Here is a 22969-nt window from a genome sequence, read left to right on the forward strand (position 1 = left end):
TAATTTGGTGATGGGGTTACAAAAGTACCCACTTTCGAGCCACCTTCATACACATTAAAAAAAGCCACATCGATAAATGCAACTTCCTTGACCATGATTAACACTATACAAAGTGACATGCCTGAGGATAGAGGTACTCCCTAATGTTAATAAAGTACCTTCATGCATCTAATTTAGAGGTTGGGAATGGGAATGACAGTGCTAGTTAGAATGGTTGTCGATGAAGAACGTTGATCTAAGCATATATGGGAATTCTTACACCAAATTCAGTAATAGTGTTGATAAAGCAAGGCTCATGTAGAAGAAAGATAAAAGAATTTGACAAAACTGGCTGTATTAGTATGGTTGCTCCTCTAGCACCTAATAACTCTACCATGGGTCTACCACAAAACCTGTACCTTGCAAATGTCTTTTTCCAAAGCTTTCAATCTCCTAGATCTCATGTTTTTAACTCACACCTCTTTTGATGATGGGGTTGCAGAAGTAGGCCATGTTCATATAAATCAAACAAAAGCTACTAGACAAATGGTAGTTTTGTGGCCAAAATCAACCATACAAAAGGGACCGGGATCAAGACAAAGGTACTCTTTGCTATCATAAAAGTACTTTCCTACATCTATAAAGGTCGAGAAGGGGAATGAAAATGGTAATTGGAATGATTGTAGATGAAGCACTTACCAAGTTGATACAAGAAAATGTAAGAATTCCTACATGAAATTCAACAGAAGTGGCAAGAGAGTGAGGCTATGTGAAAGAAAAAGAAATATATTTAACAAAAATAAAGTGAGAGAGTGGAAATATTGTGAACATGCATTGGAATACTTCATGACCACAAGATTCAATGAACATGGAGCACCAACATGAGCCAGCCATCAAAGTTAAATAGGAAACAACTAAAAAGAAGCTTGACGCGATGGGCATTATGTTTCAAGAGATGTAGTAGACCTTTCTATAAGAACTGAGTATATAGTTTTCTCTTCCCTGCTGCTTGTAGATCACAAACCCATGCTTCTCATTGGTCAAGAACCTTCTTAGGTTCAAATCAAATGATAGTTTTAAAGAAATTAAGGCAGTCTAAGAGCAAATAAGAAAAGTGTGCGATCTTGCTTTTGTGGATTCAACTTCAGTTGTTAGAGTTCTAGTTAACTGCAGTGAAGGAGACTAAGATTATACAAACAAGGTGAACGGCGTTCAAATGGCCTACCGTGCAACAAGGAAAAGAAGGGGGAGAGAGTGAGAGAGCGAGAACGAGAGAGAGAGAGAGAGAGAGAGAGAGAGAGAAAGAGAGCTTGCCTTGAAATAGAAAGAGAGATAAAAAGGGAGGAAAAGGTGGAAATCACATGCCACCTATTTTTCCCGACAGGCCAAAAACAAAACAAAATAGAAATGGAATTTCGCTTCTCCAAAAAGCATTGCCTTCACCTAGACCTCCCTAGGTAAAAAAGGACTCTTGTAAAGTCAAATATAGGTGAATGCCATGACAGAAAAGAACATAATCCAGATAAGACAGTAAACACAAAAAGGTACAGCGAATATTATGGGACATTGTGGTCGAGCAACCTATTAATAGAATTTAAAAGCGCAATGAGAATCCTATCAGAAAACTGGTCTGTAGAAACTTGATAACATAGACTATAGTACAGGTTAAGAGATAAAGAAAAAGTATTAGAATGCAGAGCACACGCGTGCGCGCGCGCGCGAGAGAGAGAGAGAGAGAGATGAAATGTACTAATGTCCTCTAGATACCCAACAAGATCTATTGGACGAACCTATGGAGTTAAGCATATCAATCTTGTGGTGCAACTATAAGGAGCTGCACCACGCATCACAGATTATGAAATTTGGAGCACACTCAAAACTATTTGTTTTCTAACTCCAAATTTCTCAATGCTCCTTTTTTTGTGCTTCCAGATTTCCCGAATGTAGCTCCCAATTTGCCTGGGAGATGATTCCAACAGATTCTATAGAGTGATTATAGAGAGTAAGAGTTCACGACTTATTGATGTCGAACTTCGTTGTAACGTGCTTACAGTTGCTGCGATAGAGTAGTACATGACCTTCAACTCACTAGCTTGCATATCGTCTCTCTCGGTAATATTCCTCCACTGACCAGTTTCCACTTCTAGACCATGAGAACTGATCATACCCTGCATATCATTTGCCTTATATGCACAGACATTCCATCTCGGAGGTGGTTTTTTATAAACAATCAGGGGGGCTAAACTCCGTTGTGATTAAGAATTCTTTTTCTGCAATTTCATATATGCGTCATTTGTTCGGCATGTGCTTTGCACTCTAAAGAGTGTCTTTTGTTCTCCTAGAAGTCTTCTCTGTACACATGCATTCCATGTGTAGTTCTCGGTGATGTTTAGGCCCAGATATTTATATAAAGAGAGAATCTATTTACTTCTTCCCTAAAAAAGATCCCGACAGTGACATAGACACTATTTGGATGCCTTTCCTCCTTGTCTTATTACCCCATTTTCAAGCTCATCTATCAATCTACCATCAATCTTGCTAGCTCGTCCAAACCTTCATAGTTTCTTCTCTTGAATCCTTGGGGGCTTTCAAAGCTGGCATTCTATCCAAGAGCTTCTGCCTTGGCACAATGTCAAATGCTTTTTTGAAGTCAACAAAACAGCAAAACAAAAATGTGTTTTTCTTAGAGCTCTCTCTATGACTGACCTCATAATGACTAAGTGAACCTGAACCCTGCTTGTAATGGTGCTCTCACCTTATTATGGTCTGCCCTGGCTTGATACCTGCTCCAAAGCAGTCCCAAATAGCTGAGCCATCAAGATGTTTACCAAGATTGTCCTGAATATTGCACAAATACAACCCAAAGTTTGATAAGACCACGCAGTTTCTGAATTTGATGTTAGTGGCCAATTACGTGTTCTTCACATAGGCTAAAAGGACTCCCTTCAATCGATTGGAAATCTAAAATCTAGTCTTGACATACGGGAATAAATTTCTCCTTTTAGATCATGGAAATCTCTCTCAGAAAACTGACAACGCTCGTTCTATGCTTTCCATGCATCAAGCTCATTAGTCATCTACAGATGCATGGACACGCTCGTCCTATGCTTTCCATGCATCAAGCTCATTAGTCATGCCCACCATGTGAGCCTAGCATTACTGGGAGAATTTGGCCATAGTAGGTGTCAGAGAGGAACATGACTATTGGATTCATCAGGTCCAACCATTGATCTACATTTTATTGAAGTATGGGGTCAATGGCTCACATGAGAGCCCCATTATGAGGAGGACAAAGGGGCTCCACACCTTGGGATTTAGGGTTATATATTGTCTAAGGGAAGCAAGCATGGCTGCCTCCCGTGCTAATTGTCAGAATTACAAAATACTTTTCATTGGGAGTTTTGGGGAGAGAAAATGAAACTGTCTAATCCATGACAAAATAGCCATGCCACAGGTGGACGTTTTGAGGGACATAAGAGGAAATAGACTCACCGGACCTTTTAAGCAAAATGTTCATCTACACGTCTTACTTCCTTACTTGGTTTTGTGAAGGAGTGCTTTCAGATGTCAGGCTCTTTCCTCCATTTCAGTGCTCTTTTTGTACCTCCAAGAGACCCTCCCCCATCTACAATTCTTCTTTGTCGTGTTGACTCATTGAGATCCCTTCAAGCATTTCTTATGACTGAAGCATGGATGCTTGAGCTTGGCCAACTCATGCTTTTGCATTTGCTTCAGCATTGGCATCATCTAAGTTGTGGAGGTGCATTAAGAACAAACCTGGGGATCTAATTTACTCTCTTGATGTACAAGATTATGGATCCTTGGTTGACACTTTTGCTTGGAATAACTATCAAAGTGACCATTCCATGACAAAATGTTCAGAAAATTGGTGCGACTATGAAAGCATGTGAAGGTAATCTTCTTGGCAATGCCAAAAGGCCAATCCAAGGATGAAGAACTACACACATTGGATTTTTTGAGCAAAGGTTTATGAACAAGGCACCTTTCAATACTTTCTTCGAGGACCTCAGGGAAAGTTTGTGACAATACTTGGACCGACGGAAAGAATTGTCAGAAAAGATGGGCTCAGTGCCCCACGTGTGAGCGACCATATGAGGAGGACAAACAGGCTTGACGCATGGCATAAATGTTAGGGCTTGGGGTTGAAGGCAGTACATGGACTGCCACATGGACAGTATGTCAGGTAGCCAAGTGGGCAGCACATTGCTTTGATGAGAGCAGCACCTCAGGCTGCTATGTGGGCAGCAGATCTGAGATCTGGCTGCTACATGGGCAGCAATGATGTGGGCTGGAAGGAATGGCTATGAAGGGCATGGAAGCCCCAGAAGTAACACGACCAAGGGCTGGACTAGCCACTGGAATTCGGGCTGGATAAAGGCCAGCTTGGCCATATTGGAAGTTAATTGGGTCAGGGATTAGGTCGGGTTCAAGGTCACAGGTAAGTCCAGTCAGCAATGTACAGCTCCTTCAAGAGTAAGGTTTAGGTGTGGTCAACCTAGATCCAGAGAGCGGGAGGGCAGTCAGCCCTCCCCTATAAAAGGGGGCCCTGTGCACCACTGTCTCCATACACCATGGAGCCGTTGAAGCCCTAGAAGGCAAGGTGTGGGAGTGCTGCAAGTGTGGGAGCACTCTTGGTGCTCAGTTTGGCTCTTGGTACAGTGCGTGGCTGTAGGTCGGTCACCCCTAGAAGGCATGTCATAAGGTGTGGAAGTGCCGAAGACACTTGATTGCGCAATTTCGCTCTTCGTACAGCACTCGGTCAGCCCCATGGCTGTCTATATGTGGATTGATTGTGAGTCAGCCTTGTAACACTTCTAGAGCAGCCCTTGTCCACCCATTTGTGGAGCAAGGTAATGAAGTTGTTTCAGTGGTGCACGTCGCTAACTACTTTTTCAGATTGTATGTATAGTCATATACTTGCATGCACACTTGTGTGGAAAATCTGAGTACGTGATCCGAGCGGTGTAGTGTTGCTGTATGCTACCCTAGTATCTCTGAAACGGCATCAGAGCCTGAATGATCACTTTCAAAGATTCTGTCTAAACTCAAGGGAGGATGACTCTTTCATGAAGAAAGGAGACTCCAATGGGACCAGGTGTACCTTTTTCAGTTTAGTTGCAGGGAGTGTTGTCATTTATATTTGTTACTTCAATTCTTCATATTTACTGCTTCATGGATGCAGATTTAGAGGAGGCAAGTTATAGAAGCAATGAATGATCGGTGCAACCTAGTGTCATTGCTAATATGGGAGGAAACTACTGGCATGGAGCTAGAAGCCCGAAGACACAGTTGATGTGACAAGGAAGAGCGTGACAGGGAGGACATTGATTTCAAGGTGTTGTCCATGATTGATTGATGACATCAGATAGAGTGATACCATGGAGATAAAGGGTGCATTATTACCTCAAAGAGGTGAAGGTGCTTTGGCGGTAGTGTTTGTACACAAATTAATTGTTCATGCTCATACTCAACATGCTTCCAAAAAGCTTCAGGGGTTGGTCACAAGCATAATGACAGCAGACTGAACTAAGCCACTCATGTTGAGAACTTGGGACTGTTAGCTGCAGCAGGAAGATGGCAGAGAGATATATGAGGGAGATTTTGACAAGGCCTAGGTTGCTTTGGGCAAAGGCAACCCAAAAGAAAGGGCGAGCCTAGTAGGGGCCTTCCAAAAGGAACTACAATGACACGAATGCTTTAGATGAAGGTGGCAACTTTGTAGACAATGGAAGCAGCAACAAGAAGAAAAAATGATGCTATTGTGCCGAGCTTGGACATTATGCAAGATATTGCAAGAAGAAGGGAGCAGATTAAAAGGAGGACCAGCCTCAAAGAGGAAGGACATGCTGTGGTAATTCAAGAAGCCTTCCTAGTGGTTGCGCTAATTGCAACATTGAGGTAACGTATGTAGATAATAGAACGACCAGGTGCACATGAGACAGAGCATTGATCCGTGAGCTCAAAGACCTACAGTGTTATGTCAAGGTGGAGGACAGGAGGAGGTTTAGAACCAGTTCCTCATTTAAGAACTGCTTGTCAAAAGTCAAGAGCTTTGGTCTCACTAGTCAATCTCAAATTGTGTAAATTGTATCGATTTGGTTAGGACACTGACTCTCACTCAAACTATATCATATCCACTATTGCTATTTGTACAAGATAACCTGCGACAATTCTCATGGATTAAGAAAATCATTAGAGGACATAGCAAGCCGACAACTATAAACAATTCCAATTTGGCTTTGTAGAGAATCACATAGTATTGGATATGAACTTTCCATTCCCAGTCAGGTGGGCTTGTAGTTACCAATATTAGAGCCATAGGCACGCTACTTTCCTTCATGTTCAAACCAATAGTGCTCCTCACCTTGTCAAGCCATAGTTGCTTTTCTCATACTCGTTCTAGCCATAGTGCGAGTATTGTAGGCTGTAGCACACCTGTTTGCTATCTACTTGTAGCCCAAGATGCAGAGCTTTTCTTGAAAAGATTGCAGGGTTTTGAAGCTCTGAAAAAATGGAGCTATCAATTTGCGGAGTACTCACACTTGCTTTGGCGCTCATATCTCATTACCATAAATTACCAAAAATATACAATGTAATATCTTTTGTAAGAATAGAATATATCTAATTGTACAAATTTAGATTTTTTGTTGTTAATAACAATATACAATGTAACCTGAGAGCTGTAGATTTGAAGACTTTGGTGAAATTTCAACATTTCATATAGCAATATCGCAGCCATGCAACCAAACTCATCAGAATTAAAGGCTGAAATGAAGCAAAGACATGTAATCAATTGTCCAACAGGAGTTAGTTGAGGAAGTCATTACCTAGGTTTCAGTATATAATGTAAAGCAGTCCCAGGAAATCCTAATGGACACGTTACAAACCTGTTGTCCAACAAGAATGACAAAGAACGACAGTGAATTTCCCACAAGCACCCATTTTGCTGCAAAATAATAGCAATCATTCCTTAGCACACTAGTGCCACACCACGAAAATTCCATTTGAAAGATGACACGATCGGCATCACAAATGATTCATTAGCAAACAGTTGAGCAAGGCATTGATTACTGCTCTGAGCAGTTTGTTTGGTATATAGAATTTACAAAGTAATAGTATACAAGTATTCATGAGAACCTTTACAGCTGCCCCCAGCACTCAAGTTACATGACCAAATTTCCATTTGAAACGCACTCATCACAAACATTTCATAAAAGAAACTCTCAAAGGGGTCAAGGCTGGCTGTGGCAACTTTCCCTGAGTAGTTTATTTGGTATGTACAATTTACAAAGTGGTTGTATACAATTCTCATCACCAAAACTTTTACACCTGCCCCGAGCATTCTCAAATTAGCATACGGAGCAACAGCTAGTATACACTATACATCTCAGGCATTATCATGTTTCTGTCGCTAAGCCTCTGCTGTAGCTGGCTGCCAAGGCAATCTTGCATCTGAAAAAGCACTCCGTAATCAACCCATTTACAGGGTCGACATCTCAGGGAGGTAGGATCTGATCGATAACTCTCCAAGCTCCCTTCTCAAAAGCTTTCCTCGGAACTCCTAGAAAATATCAGCAACCTCTTGCTTGGTGGACATGCGCTTGAGAAATTCGTAGGTAGTAATCATTGTAGTCGCAGACATGGACATGGTCGCCCAACGAGGACCCATCCCCTTATAGCACGCTCTCCAGCCGCCCTCCTTTAAGAGAGTTCTCACTGTTTCTCTTACAGTCGGGCGCTTTTCCTCGCTTTCCATAACCTGGAGCCTTGTCTTGATGGTATCCAGAGGAGTTGTGACGATGGCGGCTACGCCTCCAGCGCACGCGGCGCTGGCTCCTTGTACCGCCACGATTAAAGTGGAGCTAGGAACTGGCCGATCTGCATCTGAGCTTTTCCAATACCCTAGACTGCTCCAAGCCATCCTCTGCGTCATGCAATACGTCGCCCACCACAGAGCATTGGTTGGAGCGTAAGTAACGATTGACATGCCGAAACCACGGTACAATCCCCGCCATCCATCAACTCTCAGAATGGTACGGAAGGCATCAAATCCGCCTCGATAATTGAAAGTCGAGCCCGGGTTCCCTTGTTTGCTCTGCACCATAAGCCGCTGACTGATTACGTCAATAGGAGTCCACACCATTTGAGCTGCCACAGACGCGCTAAGGCCAGCCGCTGCATTTGCAGTTGCGGCTACTGCTGCTTGAGAGAAGCCGAAGTGCGAAGCAGCCAAACCTACGTTGCTTTTCGTAATCTCGAGGGTACTCATGTACAAGGCTCGCGCAGGGATGGTTCCAACCAAGGAAGTCCCGAAGCCCCTGTACAGGCCTCCCACGCCCTCATTCCGAAGAATGTTGAAACCCAGCTTCACGCTTGAAGTGCTCCCAGCAAAGACCTGCTGCCTAGTCTTGAGCACCACCACAGGATACAGAGTGGCAGAGACACCAGAAAACAAAGCCGCCCCAAGCAAAAAGAACTTGGATTTATCCAACATTTCCCAGTCGATATCGGCCGGGAGACGAATTTCGGCAGAGGGCTCCTGGGAAGCCCGGAAACTCATCTTGTCCAGATTGGCACCTATCCTGGGCAAGAAAGAAACGGAAGGCAAAGAAGGACAATCTAAGAGAAAGGAAACTTCGACACTTTGATGATGAGGATGTTAGTTTTCGATTCTAGAGGGGATTCTTGGAAAAGAGTGCGAGATGAAGAGGAAGCATGGCCGATGAGAGAAGGCAATGAAGAAGAAGATGAGGCAAAAGGCTTCAAGATAACTTCACTTGGCTGGCTATGGCGGCACCTCCCTTTTGGACTCTTCTGAGTCTACCGTCTCACGGACAGGGTCCAAAATACATCTCCAATACATACTTCAAATCCACAACTAATTAGTTGAATTGACACATTCTCCCTCATTATCTTGTCTTGTATTGTTCTAATTTTGTAGATACAAAAACCCATCTTGGAGATTTTCCTTACAACTTTTCAAACATATCACGAAAGTTTTACGGATTTTTGCAATTGCAAAATTACATTTATCCCAATTTACTTGAAAATTTTGCAATTTCTGTGTACATAGTTTGCCGTTTTTTCTCTAAACCCCTCTCTTTCTTCACGTGCATTACATGTGATTTGCCTTCCTTTCGAGATCCAAATCCTCTTGATCCCACCCTTGGAATCTCTCCCCATCTCTCCTCGAAACCCTCGCATCTTTGTAGTTTTCCAACCAAACTCTCCCAAAAGTTGTAATAGATCTCCTTAACCTACCTTCTTGTCCCCTTTTCTTTTGCCAAATTGCCGGGATTCACTTAGTTTACTCTTGGTTCTAATCTACATGCCCACAATGAACCTGATTTAATGTTCTTAGAAATATAATCTCATGTTTTGTTACTTGTTATTTACTCTTGCTGTGGATAAGCACAACCTCACTTGATCTCACCTACATACTTTTCTCCTTGGATAAATGTCACCTGACATGATTTGACATGACATGATGCGGCTTTCTCTCTCACACCTTGTGGCCCCAAGTCCTTGCTTTTTGTTCCTTGAGCAAAAAGGAAAAGGCCTCTCACTTTCTAACCCTTCTTGAAAAACAAGAGCACTTTCTAACCTCAAGAGGAAAGGCACAAACCTTCCTCGTCTTATCCTCTCCACTTGTACTATCTCCTTTTCATTACTTTGTCCTCTAACATAGTACCTCCACACTGAATTGTTTCTATTTCTCGTAGCACATCCATTTGTGATGGTTGAATGATGGCCCTCATCATGGGGAGCATAGTGAGTATCATTCTTATCAAGAACTTTAAGCATTGTCTCTCTATCTAGTTCATAGAAGACTTCAGTTCAAAGCCTCGCTACAATGCCGATGTTAGAAAATCCATGCTAAAAGTATGGATTTTAGTAATAAGTAGGGATTGCTATTTAAATACTAGCTCTACTACACAACTAATTGCAAATTGAATTTACATACACTTTATTTAAATTATGTGGCCCTCGTAGTCTAATGAAATATAGGAGGTCAAAGTAGAGTTAATTATGTATGTGATGTTGTGACTTAACCCAATATTCGATTTGTTGCATAGAATGTCACACATTCATCTCATATTGAATAACAATATCAATGGTGCACAAATGGAATGATGGAGAGCATATTTTTAAACACAAAAAATAGAGTCGTTGATGGTAAGTGTAATATGTCCCCTATGTCATGAAAAATTAAAGTTTCCATCAATCAGTTGGGAAGGGCATGAGAGATGTTCAAAATGGAGGGGCAGGTTACTATAAGGTGAGGGGGATTTTTATGAGGGAGGGAAGATGTTCGCCCCCTCCAATCGTGTATACATGCCTCTTCATCCATGCTACACTGTAATTGGTCCTCGTTAATGTGCTCCTTCTTAGTGATAAATTTAGATAATGTGCAAAGCACAAGAATTTTGCTAGCCTATTGGTTAGGGTGCTCATGCATAGGGGAGGATGTTATGGGTTCAATTCTCCATGCCCCATTGTAAATAATTAAACACACTAATCCTTTTTTGGCAAGCCCCTAGCCTCAATCACAAATGAAATAAATTTGTTGCATCGGGCCAAAAACAAAGTAAGCTTCTCATATGGGGTTTAGAGTTGAGAAAAGACATCAAATACATAGGCTAATTCGTGAAAAGAGGAAAAAATACGAATGCCATCGTGAATACAATTTGTTGTATTCAATTTGACTATCTTTTCTTTCAATACAATTTTAAATCGGAAAGAAAAGTTAAAAACCAAATTGAATGTGAGTGGATTAAGGAAGTGGGGATTTGTTATGCATGATGTCAAGAGTGTATTGGAGCCCGCCTACCTGTGGGTTACAGAAACTAGGGTGGAGCCCTTGAAGTGGCCTAATATTGTAATAGTCTTCTTTTTCGCGAGACTAACCCCCCTAAATCTATGTCAATAATTTAATTTTTTTTAATTTTTTTAAAAGAGAGTAGGTGGTTTACTCCCTCTATGCATGTTATACCAATCATATGGAAGAGGCACAAAAGTATATCCCGCATATTGATATGTATCTTTGTAAAAATGTGATGCATTGCATTTGCTTGCTAGCTTGTTTGAGTATATTTTCTATTGAAATTCATTAGGATTTGTCCCTTGTGTGTGAATTGCTTTAGAACCTATATCATCATTGCTCTATTGACATTAGGATTTGTCCCTTGTTTGTGGGTTGCTCTAAAGCTTATATCATCATTGCCTCCTTATTTCTTGCATTATTAGGAAACCCCTTAGTGAAAAACAGCGTGAAACATTGTGGGTATACTTTATATGTGTTGTATCCTTTTCCAAGATACTATCAAGCTGAACCATAATATCACTAGTCCACAATCATGTATTGACCATGTCAACCTCAAACAAGCATATTCAAGTATTTGCACCCAAACGATGCCACATTATATCACATATGGTTTGAGTGTAAAATTCACAACTATAATCACAAAATATTTTAGGATTTACAAAGCATGTATCACAACATGAAAGAAGTGGGCTCTTTCTATTTATGGTGGGTATAAAACAAAATGCTATGCAAGTACAAATTCATATATGTAGTCATATGAATAATGAACTAAAAATTCACATGCTTTGATTAACATGACACAAATACATCATTTAATTCATATGAAAATGGTGCAAAGAGATGGTGATCTCCCAGTACCTTAACTCTCCTTGTTTTGACATATGTTGTATATATGTACGCACGTACATATGTATGCACATATGTATGTATGTATGCAAGTACGTACGTATGTATGTACACACACACACATGCACACATGCACACACGCGCGCACACACATGCACACACGCACACAAAATTTCAAGAATATTTGGTATTATCAACAACGCCATTTATCAATAAAATGACTCTAACATCATGATAAGACTTTCAAGATCAAGCATGTTTAGCAAACGATTTATATGTAATCAAAGTATGAAATTCCAAAAGCATAAAACAAAACAAATGCTTCCATAAAAATGAAGGAAAAGCACAAGAAAATTGGTCATATGATTTGCAAGTAGTAAGGTTTATGAGACCCAAGCATCACATCACCACCCCATCACATAATGACATTCATGTTTTTCCTTGGCTTACCAATTGTATAATGCTGATAGATAGAATATCCATGGACTTTGGTAAGCTTTCATTGTCAATATAACCATTTTATCGAGTGTAAATGAAAAAAATGCCACCAATGGATTCCATACTTGGGTATGTAGAGCCTATTCATTATAATAATTAAAATATTTACAAGTACGCCCACTATAAAACACATGAAAGTCCTTATAAGTTATAATCGTACACTTGTCCAGCCATAATGTTGTTAATGGTCCATGGTACCAAAAAATATACCTTAAAAGAATGTATATGACATGCAATAGTTCTTGGATGGTGAACACACACCTTTGACATTTCAAAGAGTAATCTTCATAATCTAGCTAAACGAAGGCAAATGAGTGAGGGTGCCACCTTTGCCCTCATTGCCATCTCTCTCCATTTGTTCCCAAAATCTTCATCAACTCTACCTAGATGATTAGCAATACTAGGCAAGGATTAGGATCTCCACTCGACATCCAAATACTTTGGTCCTAGGATGAGCTTGTAACCCCTTTTTTATCAAACACAGGAGGAAAATTTATGCAATTTTCTTTCATAGCTTTAGGGCATAGATTAGACCGAGAGTTGATAACCCTACCTTGGTTATTTGGCTCTTGATTGCATCTTGGGGCACAATGATGAAAGGATGAAGAAGCACCATAGTCAACACCCAATATGTAAGGAATTGATAGAAGAGCACCTCTTTGCCACCATAAGCCAAGGTCTATATCATCTAGAGCTGCCAAAGTTCTTTTATCCTTCTCTCTATAATCTTGTTGACCTTTATCTCTACCAACTCTTTCACTTGGTCTATCTTTGTGTTTGCCCTTCTCAAGATTAAAACCATGTGGCAAAATAGGATCTAATGGAACATCATGAATTGGTCCTATGGACACCTCGATTGTGGCAGAATATTCACCTCCTCTAGACACTCGCAAATGAAGTGACACATCTCCCCAAATAATGGCATGCAACAATTGATCAATGTGATGCAAATGGTCCCCATTTTCATTCAAAAAACAAAGGTTCAAAACCATCCATACATAATCTCAATTGTTGAGGTCGGGGCTTCCCACTAATTGACAATGTGCAAACTCTAGTTTTATTCCTAGGCAACATTTTTGGCTCCACTATTACCTCCCCAATAGTATGGATAACCAATGGTAACAATTCCCACATGCTAGAAGGAAAGTCTACACCCAACCCCCCCCTCTCTCTCTCTCTCTCTCTCTCTCTCTCTCTCTCTCTCTCTCTCACCTCTCAGCTCCCTCTCAACCCCCCCCTTAACACACCCATCGCCTAAGTAGCGACTTTGGCAATGCGCAGCACTCCAGTGGCATTTCGCCCAAGGTGGCACCCGCCCGCGAGCAACATCACCTACCACGTAGGTGGTGCCTGCACCACCTCCCACCTCTCGACGGTGCCTCAGCCACCTACCAACGCTCCGCCCTCCGCTAGCCCCTAAACTTCCCTCCACCCTCCTCTCACCTTCTCGCTCGCCCCCTCCTTGCACCACCACTAACCCCCTCCTCTCCCCTTGCCCCTCCCTACCCACCCCTCCTCCCTCACACCCCTCCTCACACAGCACCTCCCCCCCCCCACCTAGCCGCCGTCTCCCCTACCACCCCTCCCCCCATAAAAAAACCCTAACTAATCGTAGTTAGGTTAGCTTACCCTAGGTTAGGCTAGGTCAACCTATGGTTAAATTAGGCTAGGTTAGTTGAACTTAGGGTAGGATAGGTTAGTTAACTAAGAGTGAGTTAGTTTGGTTAACTATCTTGAGGTTAAATTAACTATAGCTCGGTTAGATTAACCAGTGCTACATTAAGTCAGTTGCAGTTATGTTAGCTTAATTGAATAGTTAGGTTAGTTGAACTAACTGGCTAGTTATTAGAACAACTGGTCACATAGGTTAGTTGAATTAACCAAATAGTTAGACTAACTACACCTCGTTTACTTTCCGAAAGTCTTAAGTACATTCACACAAAAAATTAAGGCCCAAGACACACCAAAAGGGTCTAATTTCGCATAAAATTAACCCATAACTCGCCCATTTTGGACCCAAATTGAACCCAGATTGAATCCATATTTCACACTCAAAAACATCACTCTACGGGGTATTTTTCCAACCCATTACACGCCATTTTGGCATCCCTAGTACTCGCTAATTCACGCCCCTGTGTGGGCTAATTTTTGCACTAATTTGCCCATATCTTTCACTCATGATATGCCATTGACAATCCGTTTGCACTAACACCCTCCCACTCTCAAGAGGGAAAATCCTAGGCACATTTTATAGCACGATGTTTCCCTAATTACTAACACATATCTAACCTTAATAATGCACATAACTCAACTTGCGAGCTAAAGGAAGATGCTCTTAATCAAACACACGGCAAGTGTGCATGCAATTACAATCCAACCGGCACCTACAACAACCCTCCTCACCGAATCCACCTCCTCTGCTTAATTAAAACCCTTGTTCTCATCCAATCTGCAACATGGTAGATTGTCGTTCGTGATGATGATGACCTTGAATTGGACAACAATGGCAACAACTTCTTCAACTGCCCAAACTTTGACAACAATGGACGAAGACCCCTAGGAAAGATTGAACTTCCAAAGTACAATTGCCGGGGTGATCCAGCATACAGATGGTTCCAAATATGCAGTAGGGAGTGTGCTATATCAACCTAGTAAGTACAACAAAGATTACCCAATCTACTTTGCAAGTAGGAAAGTAAATGACGCAGAGATCAATTACACTATCACTGAAAGAGAAGCCCTACCAATGGTCTACTTTGTAAGCAGGCAATTAAATGACGCAGAGGTCAATTACACTATCACCGAAAGAGAAGCCCTACCAATGGTCTAGAGTATAAAGAAACTCTGACATTATTTATTAGCTATTGACTTTGTATTTTACATGGATCATCAAGCCCTGTTGTACCTTCTGAGAGTCTCCTTTTCTTCCAATTAGAAATGAAATAAAGGAACCAGAGAAGATTTCGATATCATGGGTCTCTTACTCCATGGAAAAATACTTCTCTCCTCCCATGAAAAAGACCGATTGAAACTTCTATACCATGCATCCCCTATACCCATGGTTAAGGGTCTTTTTCGAATGCCAAGAAGAAACTCCCAAGAGAGTCAATCTGAGTCTTCGAGGGAGTTGCTATAAGTATATGGAGATCTAAGCGTGAGCAAAATAAGAACCAAGTACGTGCAAACAATGTACATCACTAGAGCAGGAAATAGCCACAAGAGATGTATAGTCGAGGCAAGAATGGCATCCCATCTCCTCAAGGCAATCATAAGTGAAGAATAATGTTCAAAGGCCAGTCGTCTCCCCTCCACTAGTTCGTAGGAGGGATCTCCTGACCAGCAATCTCTAAGAGCACGTAGATTTCAAGCTCGTAGAAAGTAACCAATTCAAAGAACTTTTTGCCAGAAGTGTAAAGATTTGTTCATAATGATGCAAAGCTAGCAATACTAGCATACTTCTGTTGAGAGTTCATGCTCAACATCATGTGATCATGTGTGCATAGCACCATCATGTGTGATCATATGTGCATAGCACTAACCCAATAGAGTGCTATAAAGGAAAGGGTTAGATCCCCTAACCTTAAGTCTAAATGGGTTTGTATATATTCTACATTTTCAACTAAATCTAGTGTACAGTTAGTCATCTGTGGTGTGCTCTCTAGCTGTGCCCTCTCTCCTCATCTCCACTCTTCTCCTCTCCCCTCTCCACATTTTGTCATGGTATTAGAGCATGGTTCTGCCTTCCACTAAGGCACCATCCTTCGTGTGAGAGTGAGAGAGATTGAGATTGATTGAGTAGTCTTTCACTTCCGTAGAGTGATAGAAAATTTATGTCCATTTGAGAGGAATTTCCGTCTATACTTTGTGAGAGAAATTTCCATCATTTTGAAAGATTTTCGTCTTTCATTCCATTCCATTCATTTTGAGGAAGAGAGATTTCCATTTTGCCGTGAGAGATTTCTATTTGCTTGAAAGAATTTTATCCATTCTTTCCGGTACATTTCTTGAGAGATTTTTTTCGTGAGGAAGAGATTCAATTTTATGAGTGATTCATTCATTTGAAGGAGCTTTAGAATTCTCTATCTCTCGCCTCTCTCTCGACCTTACAGAGTGCTCAAAACTCTCAAAAACTCCAATTTCAAACGACAGCATCTTCAGGCGACTCGGATGAAGGCCTTCTCAGACATCAGACATTGACGAGCAAAGCTCCGAGCTCCTTTGTTCCAATAACCCAATTTCAGCTTCAACGACTGCTAATAACCACCTCTCTACAGCAAAGGCTTAGCAGCTCCCACGCTCACGTTATTTGCAGCGCTCTTCATCATATATACTCCTAGGCTACACAGGCAGCTCCGCCATCAACTACGACTCTGATGCACAAACTCCAGCTCTAAGCTCTAAGCTTCTAAGCTCCAAAGCGCAACAGCTAGCAGTCTCATGACTGGCTCCTTCAACGACCTACGCTCCAACGACTGCTTGCCTAGGCGACCTCTTCAACGGTTTTGGCCACAGCAAATGGTCCACGCCTTGTTCTACAACTCCAGCAAAGGCTCCCACAGACGGACTCCTGAGCAGCCCACGACCTCCTACATAGCCACCATCCTTCAATCGGCTCCCCAGCAGTGCGACACTAGCAGTGACCATCTACGAACTGGCGGGGTCGTTGCTATAGCCAAGCTCCGCCCGGCAATCTACGCTCCAGCGCTCCTGGCCTCTCCAAGCGATTCTCGCCAACAGCGCTGCTCTAAGTACGCGACGCCAGCCAACGATTCCAGCGTCCACCGACTGGGCTCACGGGACGACTACCGATGACCAACGAACGCCCTTGAGAGCATCCACACATGTGAAGTGCTCACAGCTCCACCAACCTACACTGACGAGCTCTCCCACACTAGACCTCCTTGCATAGCTAACCAAGTGTCTCCAAGCGGGCTCGCGGCCTCCACACCAGCTCCTTCAGCCCGGGAGTCCTTCATCGAATGACACAGCTCATATGAACTTTGCAAACGGAATATTGAAGAAAGAGACAGAATCTTCTAAGATTTCGATGGCAGACCTTCACCCTAACATAGGGTTACCACACACCAAGGTGTGCTGTGAGGGTTGACATGTGTCAACCCCTGCCATGTGGCAGACCTTATTTGCCACATCAGCAGCTTCATCCCAAGTGCCATGTCATCCTGCCACATCATCTGGTTTGCCATGTCAGCATCCACGTGGCACATGCCATGTCATCATTACCATGTCAGCTTGCCATATCACCATCGACTACCATGTCATCATCGATTGCCAGCTCAACTGCCACGTTAGCACAACCACGTCATCAACTGACATCATCATTTGCCACCTCATCAATGCCACATGGCACTCTGACCCCATTGTTGACATCAGCAGATCCTGAGTTACCCAAACAAACCCTAAGGTTAGTCAACCGAACCATGGTTAGGTCAACTTGACCTTGGGTTAGGTCAACCAATGCCACATCAACAGCACAGTCGACATTGCCCTCTACAAGCACGCACAATGCTCCACAGGCACTTGATGTGAACACAGGTGCCACCTCATCACTACTCCACAGGCACAGTCCCTGCTAGCACAGTCAGTCCATGTGACCCCCTGACTACCACATCATCATTAAGCACCATTTGTAGTTGGTCTCGACGGTGCCTCCAAGCGGGCTCGCAACCTCCACACCAGCTCCTTCAGCTCGGGACTCATTCATCGAATGACAACTCATACGAATTCTGTAGACAAAATATTGAAGAAAGAGAGAATCTTTAGATTCTTGAGGAAATCTTCTAAGATTTCAGTGGTAGACCTTCACCCTAACACAAGGTTACCACACACTAAGGTGTGGTGTGAGGGTTTACACGTTTCATCCCCTATTTGCCACATGGCAGACCTTATCTGCCACGTCAACAACTTGATCCCAAGTGCCATGTCATCTTGCCACATCATCTGATCTGCCATGTCAGCATCCACGTGGCACATGCCATGTCGTCATTACCACATCAGCCTGCCACATCACCATCGACTACCATGTCATCACCAACTACCACATCAGCACTCTGCCATGTCATCATTACCAGCTCAACTGCCACGTTAGCACAGCCACGTCATTAGTTGACATCATCATCTGCCACCTCATCAGTGCCACATGGCACTCTGACCCCATTGTTGACATCAGCAAACCCTGACTTAGTCAAACATACCCTAGGGTTAGTCAATCGAACCATGGTTAGGTCAACCTGATCTTGGGTTAGGTCAACCAGTGCCACATCAGCAGCACAACCAGCATTGACCTCTGCAAGCGCACACAGTGCTCCATAGGCACATCATGTGAACACAAGTGCCACCTCATCACTACTCCACAGGCACAGTCCTTGTTAGCACAATCAATCCATGTGACCCACTGCCACATCATCATTGAGCACCATTTGTAGTGGGTCTCAGCGGTGACTTGCATGTCGTGGGGTAGTTGAGGATATGCTGATGGAGTCTCCACTCCTAGCTACTCCACATTGCATAGCACGAGCTGTCCGCAAGTGTCACTCAAGTGGCCTCCAGATTGTTGCAATGTGGTTTCACACGAGGAAGAGGGAAGAGAGAAGAGGAAGAGGAAGGGAGAAGGAGGGAGGAGGAAGGGGAGAAGGAGAAGGGAGTGAAGGGGGATAGAGTGACAACCACAAAGGCAATATGAAGGAAACAAGAGAACACCCAAAACACTCTCTTGAAAGAGAAGAGGGAGCTTGTATTCAACTTGGTGCAAACAACAATGAAGACCAAAGTCAAACATTTGGTCTTTTATACATGTCACCTTTTGAAGGGAGGGCCAACCTTTTTCCTTTTTAGCACTCTCCCTCACATTACAACCAAGGGCTCTTGTGCATTGTCCTCGATCTCTTGGGCTTGTTTTTGTCTCTTCTTGCTCGATCTGTATGGGACCGATGGCGAATTTCTCGACAAGGTCGAAGCCAACTAGCGAATGCTAGCTTTTTAAGTAATAGAGGACCGGCATGTACAACATGGGATTGCTGATGACGTCCCCGTGGGTGCTGAGATCATCTCTCATTTGGCTACAGTAGTAGAAAGCGCAGTTCGTCTCTTGGAAGTTCACCATTCTCAGCAAGATATTGGGCACAACGGATTGATGATGGCCCGTGTGCTTCACTTGAGTGAGCCATTGTAGGGCTCTTGCTGGTTGCTCTACCTCGGGCTTGTGGATGGCGGTGAATTGGATGCGGCCCCTGCACTTGTGGCGGTCGTAGTGACAGACTGTCTTGAGGGCATCGAGCTTCTTTTTCTTCTTGGAGTATTTCTCTCCAATCACTAGTAGGTTGAATGCTGCCCGCATTGCATTTTGATTTATCTAGTAGTGGTGGGGGTTGCCTACTACATTGCGCAAGACACCAATGTTGGTGTTGCTGTCATATGTCTTGAGGAATTCCGCTAACAGGGTCATGTCCAAGTGGCATGGGACTCTTCCCAAGCTTGCAAAGTTGAGGCCTTCCACGATTGTCGGGTCTTGGAGAGCGGCATATGATGCTGCTGTGTGGTAGTGGAGGGTGTGACCCTCGTAAGCGAAGTGCGAGTGTACCACGCAAGCATCTAGCTCTTGGAGCCATGCTTCTCCCAATGGCGGGTGTGCTTGTGAACGCACGATCTTGTACTCGCCTGTGGTGGGCACCGGTGCGCTTTTGTGTTCTCGTGGGAGGCATGCCTATTGTCGCTGGTGGCAAAAGGGGTGCTCTGAGAATCTGATGGGCCAGTGGCCTCTAGTTTAGGGCGAGTGTGGAGACCCAGGTCAGCAGGTTAGCTTCAAACTTGAAGAAGTCATGTTCAGACTCCATTGCAAGCAGGAGTGGAAGTTGTGTGACGAGGGAATTGATGGATGAGGAAGAACAAGATGACATAAATTTGCTGGTTGGAACGTAGTGGAAGGGGGCAGGAAACTGTAAGATTTCTGGATAAATTTTGACAAAGTTATGGGGTAACATGCATGGTGATGACCCGGCAGGGTAGGCCTGCTTTTATAGAATTCTTATCCCCCCAATCGGTGGGATACTGGTATGGCGATGGTCGGTGCTAAATCTCGATGGCGACAATCAACGGTGAATATTTTGGTGATGGTCGGTGACACATATTTTGGCGGCAGTCAGCGTGAAGTGTGTCCAAGGCCGCGACCGACGTGGTACTTGGATGCTGACGGGGCGGTGCGGTTTGGGATGGCGATATTGCAATCGCAACGTCTGGCACTGTTCTTTTTGGCGACGGTCGACGATGAATATTTTGATGCACACACACACACATGCGCATGCGCACACACGCACACACATGCACGCACGTGCACACACATGCGCACGCACGTGCACATGTTCACGCATGCGCACGGATGCATGCATGTGCACATGCACATGCACACGCACACGTGCGCATAGACACACACACACTTTTACCAGGACACATATATACACAAATGTACATTCATCTGTTCACACCAATTCAGTATTCACACATTCACACACTTATTGACTACAATGTCAATGGAACACTTATATGTTGAAGTTCTAATTGCAGCTACGCTCTCATATTTGCATGGTTTGTGCTACCTTATGTTTATGGCAAGGACTATTTCCTTGATTGAGGATTGATACACGGGATGCTTAAGGAGACTAAGATGATATTCCACCGAGAGGGTATGGTGAAATGTTAAGCTAGTGGTTTTTGGTAGGAGGGATTTGTGTCCTTGGATTGCATTGCCAATAATCATGTATAATACGCTTCATAATGTGCCTTTGCAACTCGAGTGTAATGGAATTAATGAACTATAGGTACAAAAGTAAGTAGAAATTGACTCTACCAATGTAACATATCTTATTAGATGCTATACTACCATTATGTTAGTATACCTCTACTTTAAGGATGCATTGATTCTCCCTTTTTTTGTTTTTACCTTATTACTCTTATGCAAAAATCTACTAATGAGTTGTGTTTGTAAGGTGTTCCACTTCAACATATGTAGACATAGAAGGGTTAGCACGTAATATATGTTGTGCTTGAGTGAAATGCATGTGCTCAAGACTTGTTTAGGTAAGTGCATTCATGGATTTGGCGGTGGATCCCCATGGTTCTCGACGTTCCAGATGCTTCCCCTTGAGATTGTTGTGGATGGCCATCTCTTCCTTCCCCTTGGCTACTTGTTGCTACTCCTATCATGGTTGTCTTCTCTTGCTTGCTTGCTATGGTGGTTGTTGAAGCGTACTCTCTGCCGCTTTCTCCTTGCTATGGTCATTTCTATTCAACTAACAATAGTGCCTCCATTATTCTGCTCATGGCAACTGGACAATCTCTGGTAGGCTTTTTCCTTGGAACCTTTGCTTGTGATTCGCTTTTGGGGTACTTATTTCTGTTATGAGTTATGTGTTTTATTTGTTATGCATTTTTGATTGGGTACATTAGTATGGTATGATACACTAGTTGCATGGATCAGCTCGGCATTCTATGAAGTCGTACTCTCCCTTATTTGCACCTAGTGTGGCTACAGAGCCAAGCCCTGGCTTCACGTGTATTCTATAGTTCCAGGGGGTTTAACTTCACGTCATTATTTAACTCGCATTAGCTCTGCTATCATTGCTTATGATAGTGGTGGCATGCAACAATGTAGCGACTTTACTTGTGCTGATTGCACTTCTTATGGATTACTTAGCCTCTTAGCTACTTCACTGGCGTTACATAGGAGGGTGTTCTCTACTACTAACCTATTCCTTGCCATCACGTGATAAATGGTCTACAAAGGTCACTCCACACCCTAAAGTTTTTCTACCTTTTTACATTGTCAGTGTGCTATTGGTTTTGCTCCTATGTGTTTCGTGTGGCTCATTGTTGGCTGCAGTGGTTGGTTTGCATGGTGTGATGTAGGGTTGCATAAGCTGGTGCTATATTCCTCTCAAGCTCCCAGGTTTGTTTGACTGGCTCGATTGTCTTCCTATGTGGACTTCCCTAGTTAATGCCTTTGAACTGGTCGGCGAGCTTTCTTGCTCAAGATTGGATGCTCATTCCATTTTGTATAGTCGAGTGCATGGTGGAAAGCTTTACTCATGATGTTTGTACTTAAAACCTCAGTTTTTATGCTTCTCTTAGCGACTCGACCATATACAGTCACATGTAATAGCATTGCTTCATGATGCAATTTGTTTCTATGCTATACATGTTGCCTACCTTAAAAGGTCCGAGCCTTTGCAGACTCTGCAACATGTTATGCCCTGGGATCGTCGTGATACCTCCTCTTACCTTCTATGATGATATAGCTGGCCTGTCGCTTCTAGCCATGGTCAACCTTGCATATGCCTTGGAGTGTGTTTACCCACACCCACCCACCCACCCACACACACACACACACACACATATGCCTTGTGCCTTGGACTGTGTTTGCCACCCCCCCCCCGCCCCCACCCACACACACACACACACTCACACTCTAGAGTTGGTTCACCACCTTTTGCTTTGGGCGATGACTTAGCATTGTATTGTGGACCCGTATGTGTATTGCTGCCTTGGAGTGTGTTTACCCACACACACACTCTCTCTCTCTCTCTCTCTCTCTCTCTCTCTCTCTCTCTCTCTCCAGTTGGTTCACCACCTTTTGCTTTGAGCGATGACTTAGCATTGTATTGTGGACCCGTATGTGTATTGTTGTCCCATCTGTGGAAATACATAGGCATTGTTCCCTTGGTGTCTGCAAATGGGGGCATACTGTTGCTTAGTCTTCCACTCGACTTCATGCCTCGCTGTGACTTTGTG

The 22969-nt window shown here is 43.2% G+C and overlaps 1 protein-coding gene across 1 annotated transcript; it reads right to left on the reverse strand.

Annotated features, from left to right (window-relative positions):
* Positions 1-7023: 7023 nt before the first annotated feature.
* On the reverse strand, positions 7024-8811 carry LOC147903044 (uncharacterized). The gene has a single exon (XM_087374135.1). It carries the CDS (start codon positions 8558-8560, stop codon positions 7562-7564), a length of 999 nt encoding a protein of 332 aa, XP_087230261.1. The 5' UTR covers positions 8561-8811; the 3' UTR covers positions 7024-7561.
* Positions 8812-22969: the final 14158 nt, after the last annotated feature.

Source organism: Dipteris shenzhenensis, chromosome 4 (genome assembly GCF_047967505.1).
Source record: "Dipteris shenzhenensis isolate YYH24624 ecotype China chromosome 4, Dip_SZ_1.0, whole genome shotgun sequence".
Classification (NCBI taxonomy): domain Eukaryota; kingdom Viridiplantae; phylum Streptophyta; class Polypodiopsida; order Gleicheniales; family Dipteridaceae; genus Dipteris; species Dipteris shenzhenensis.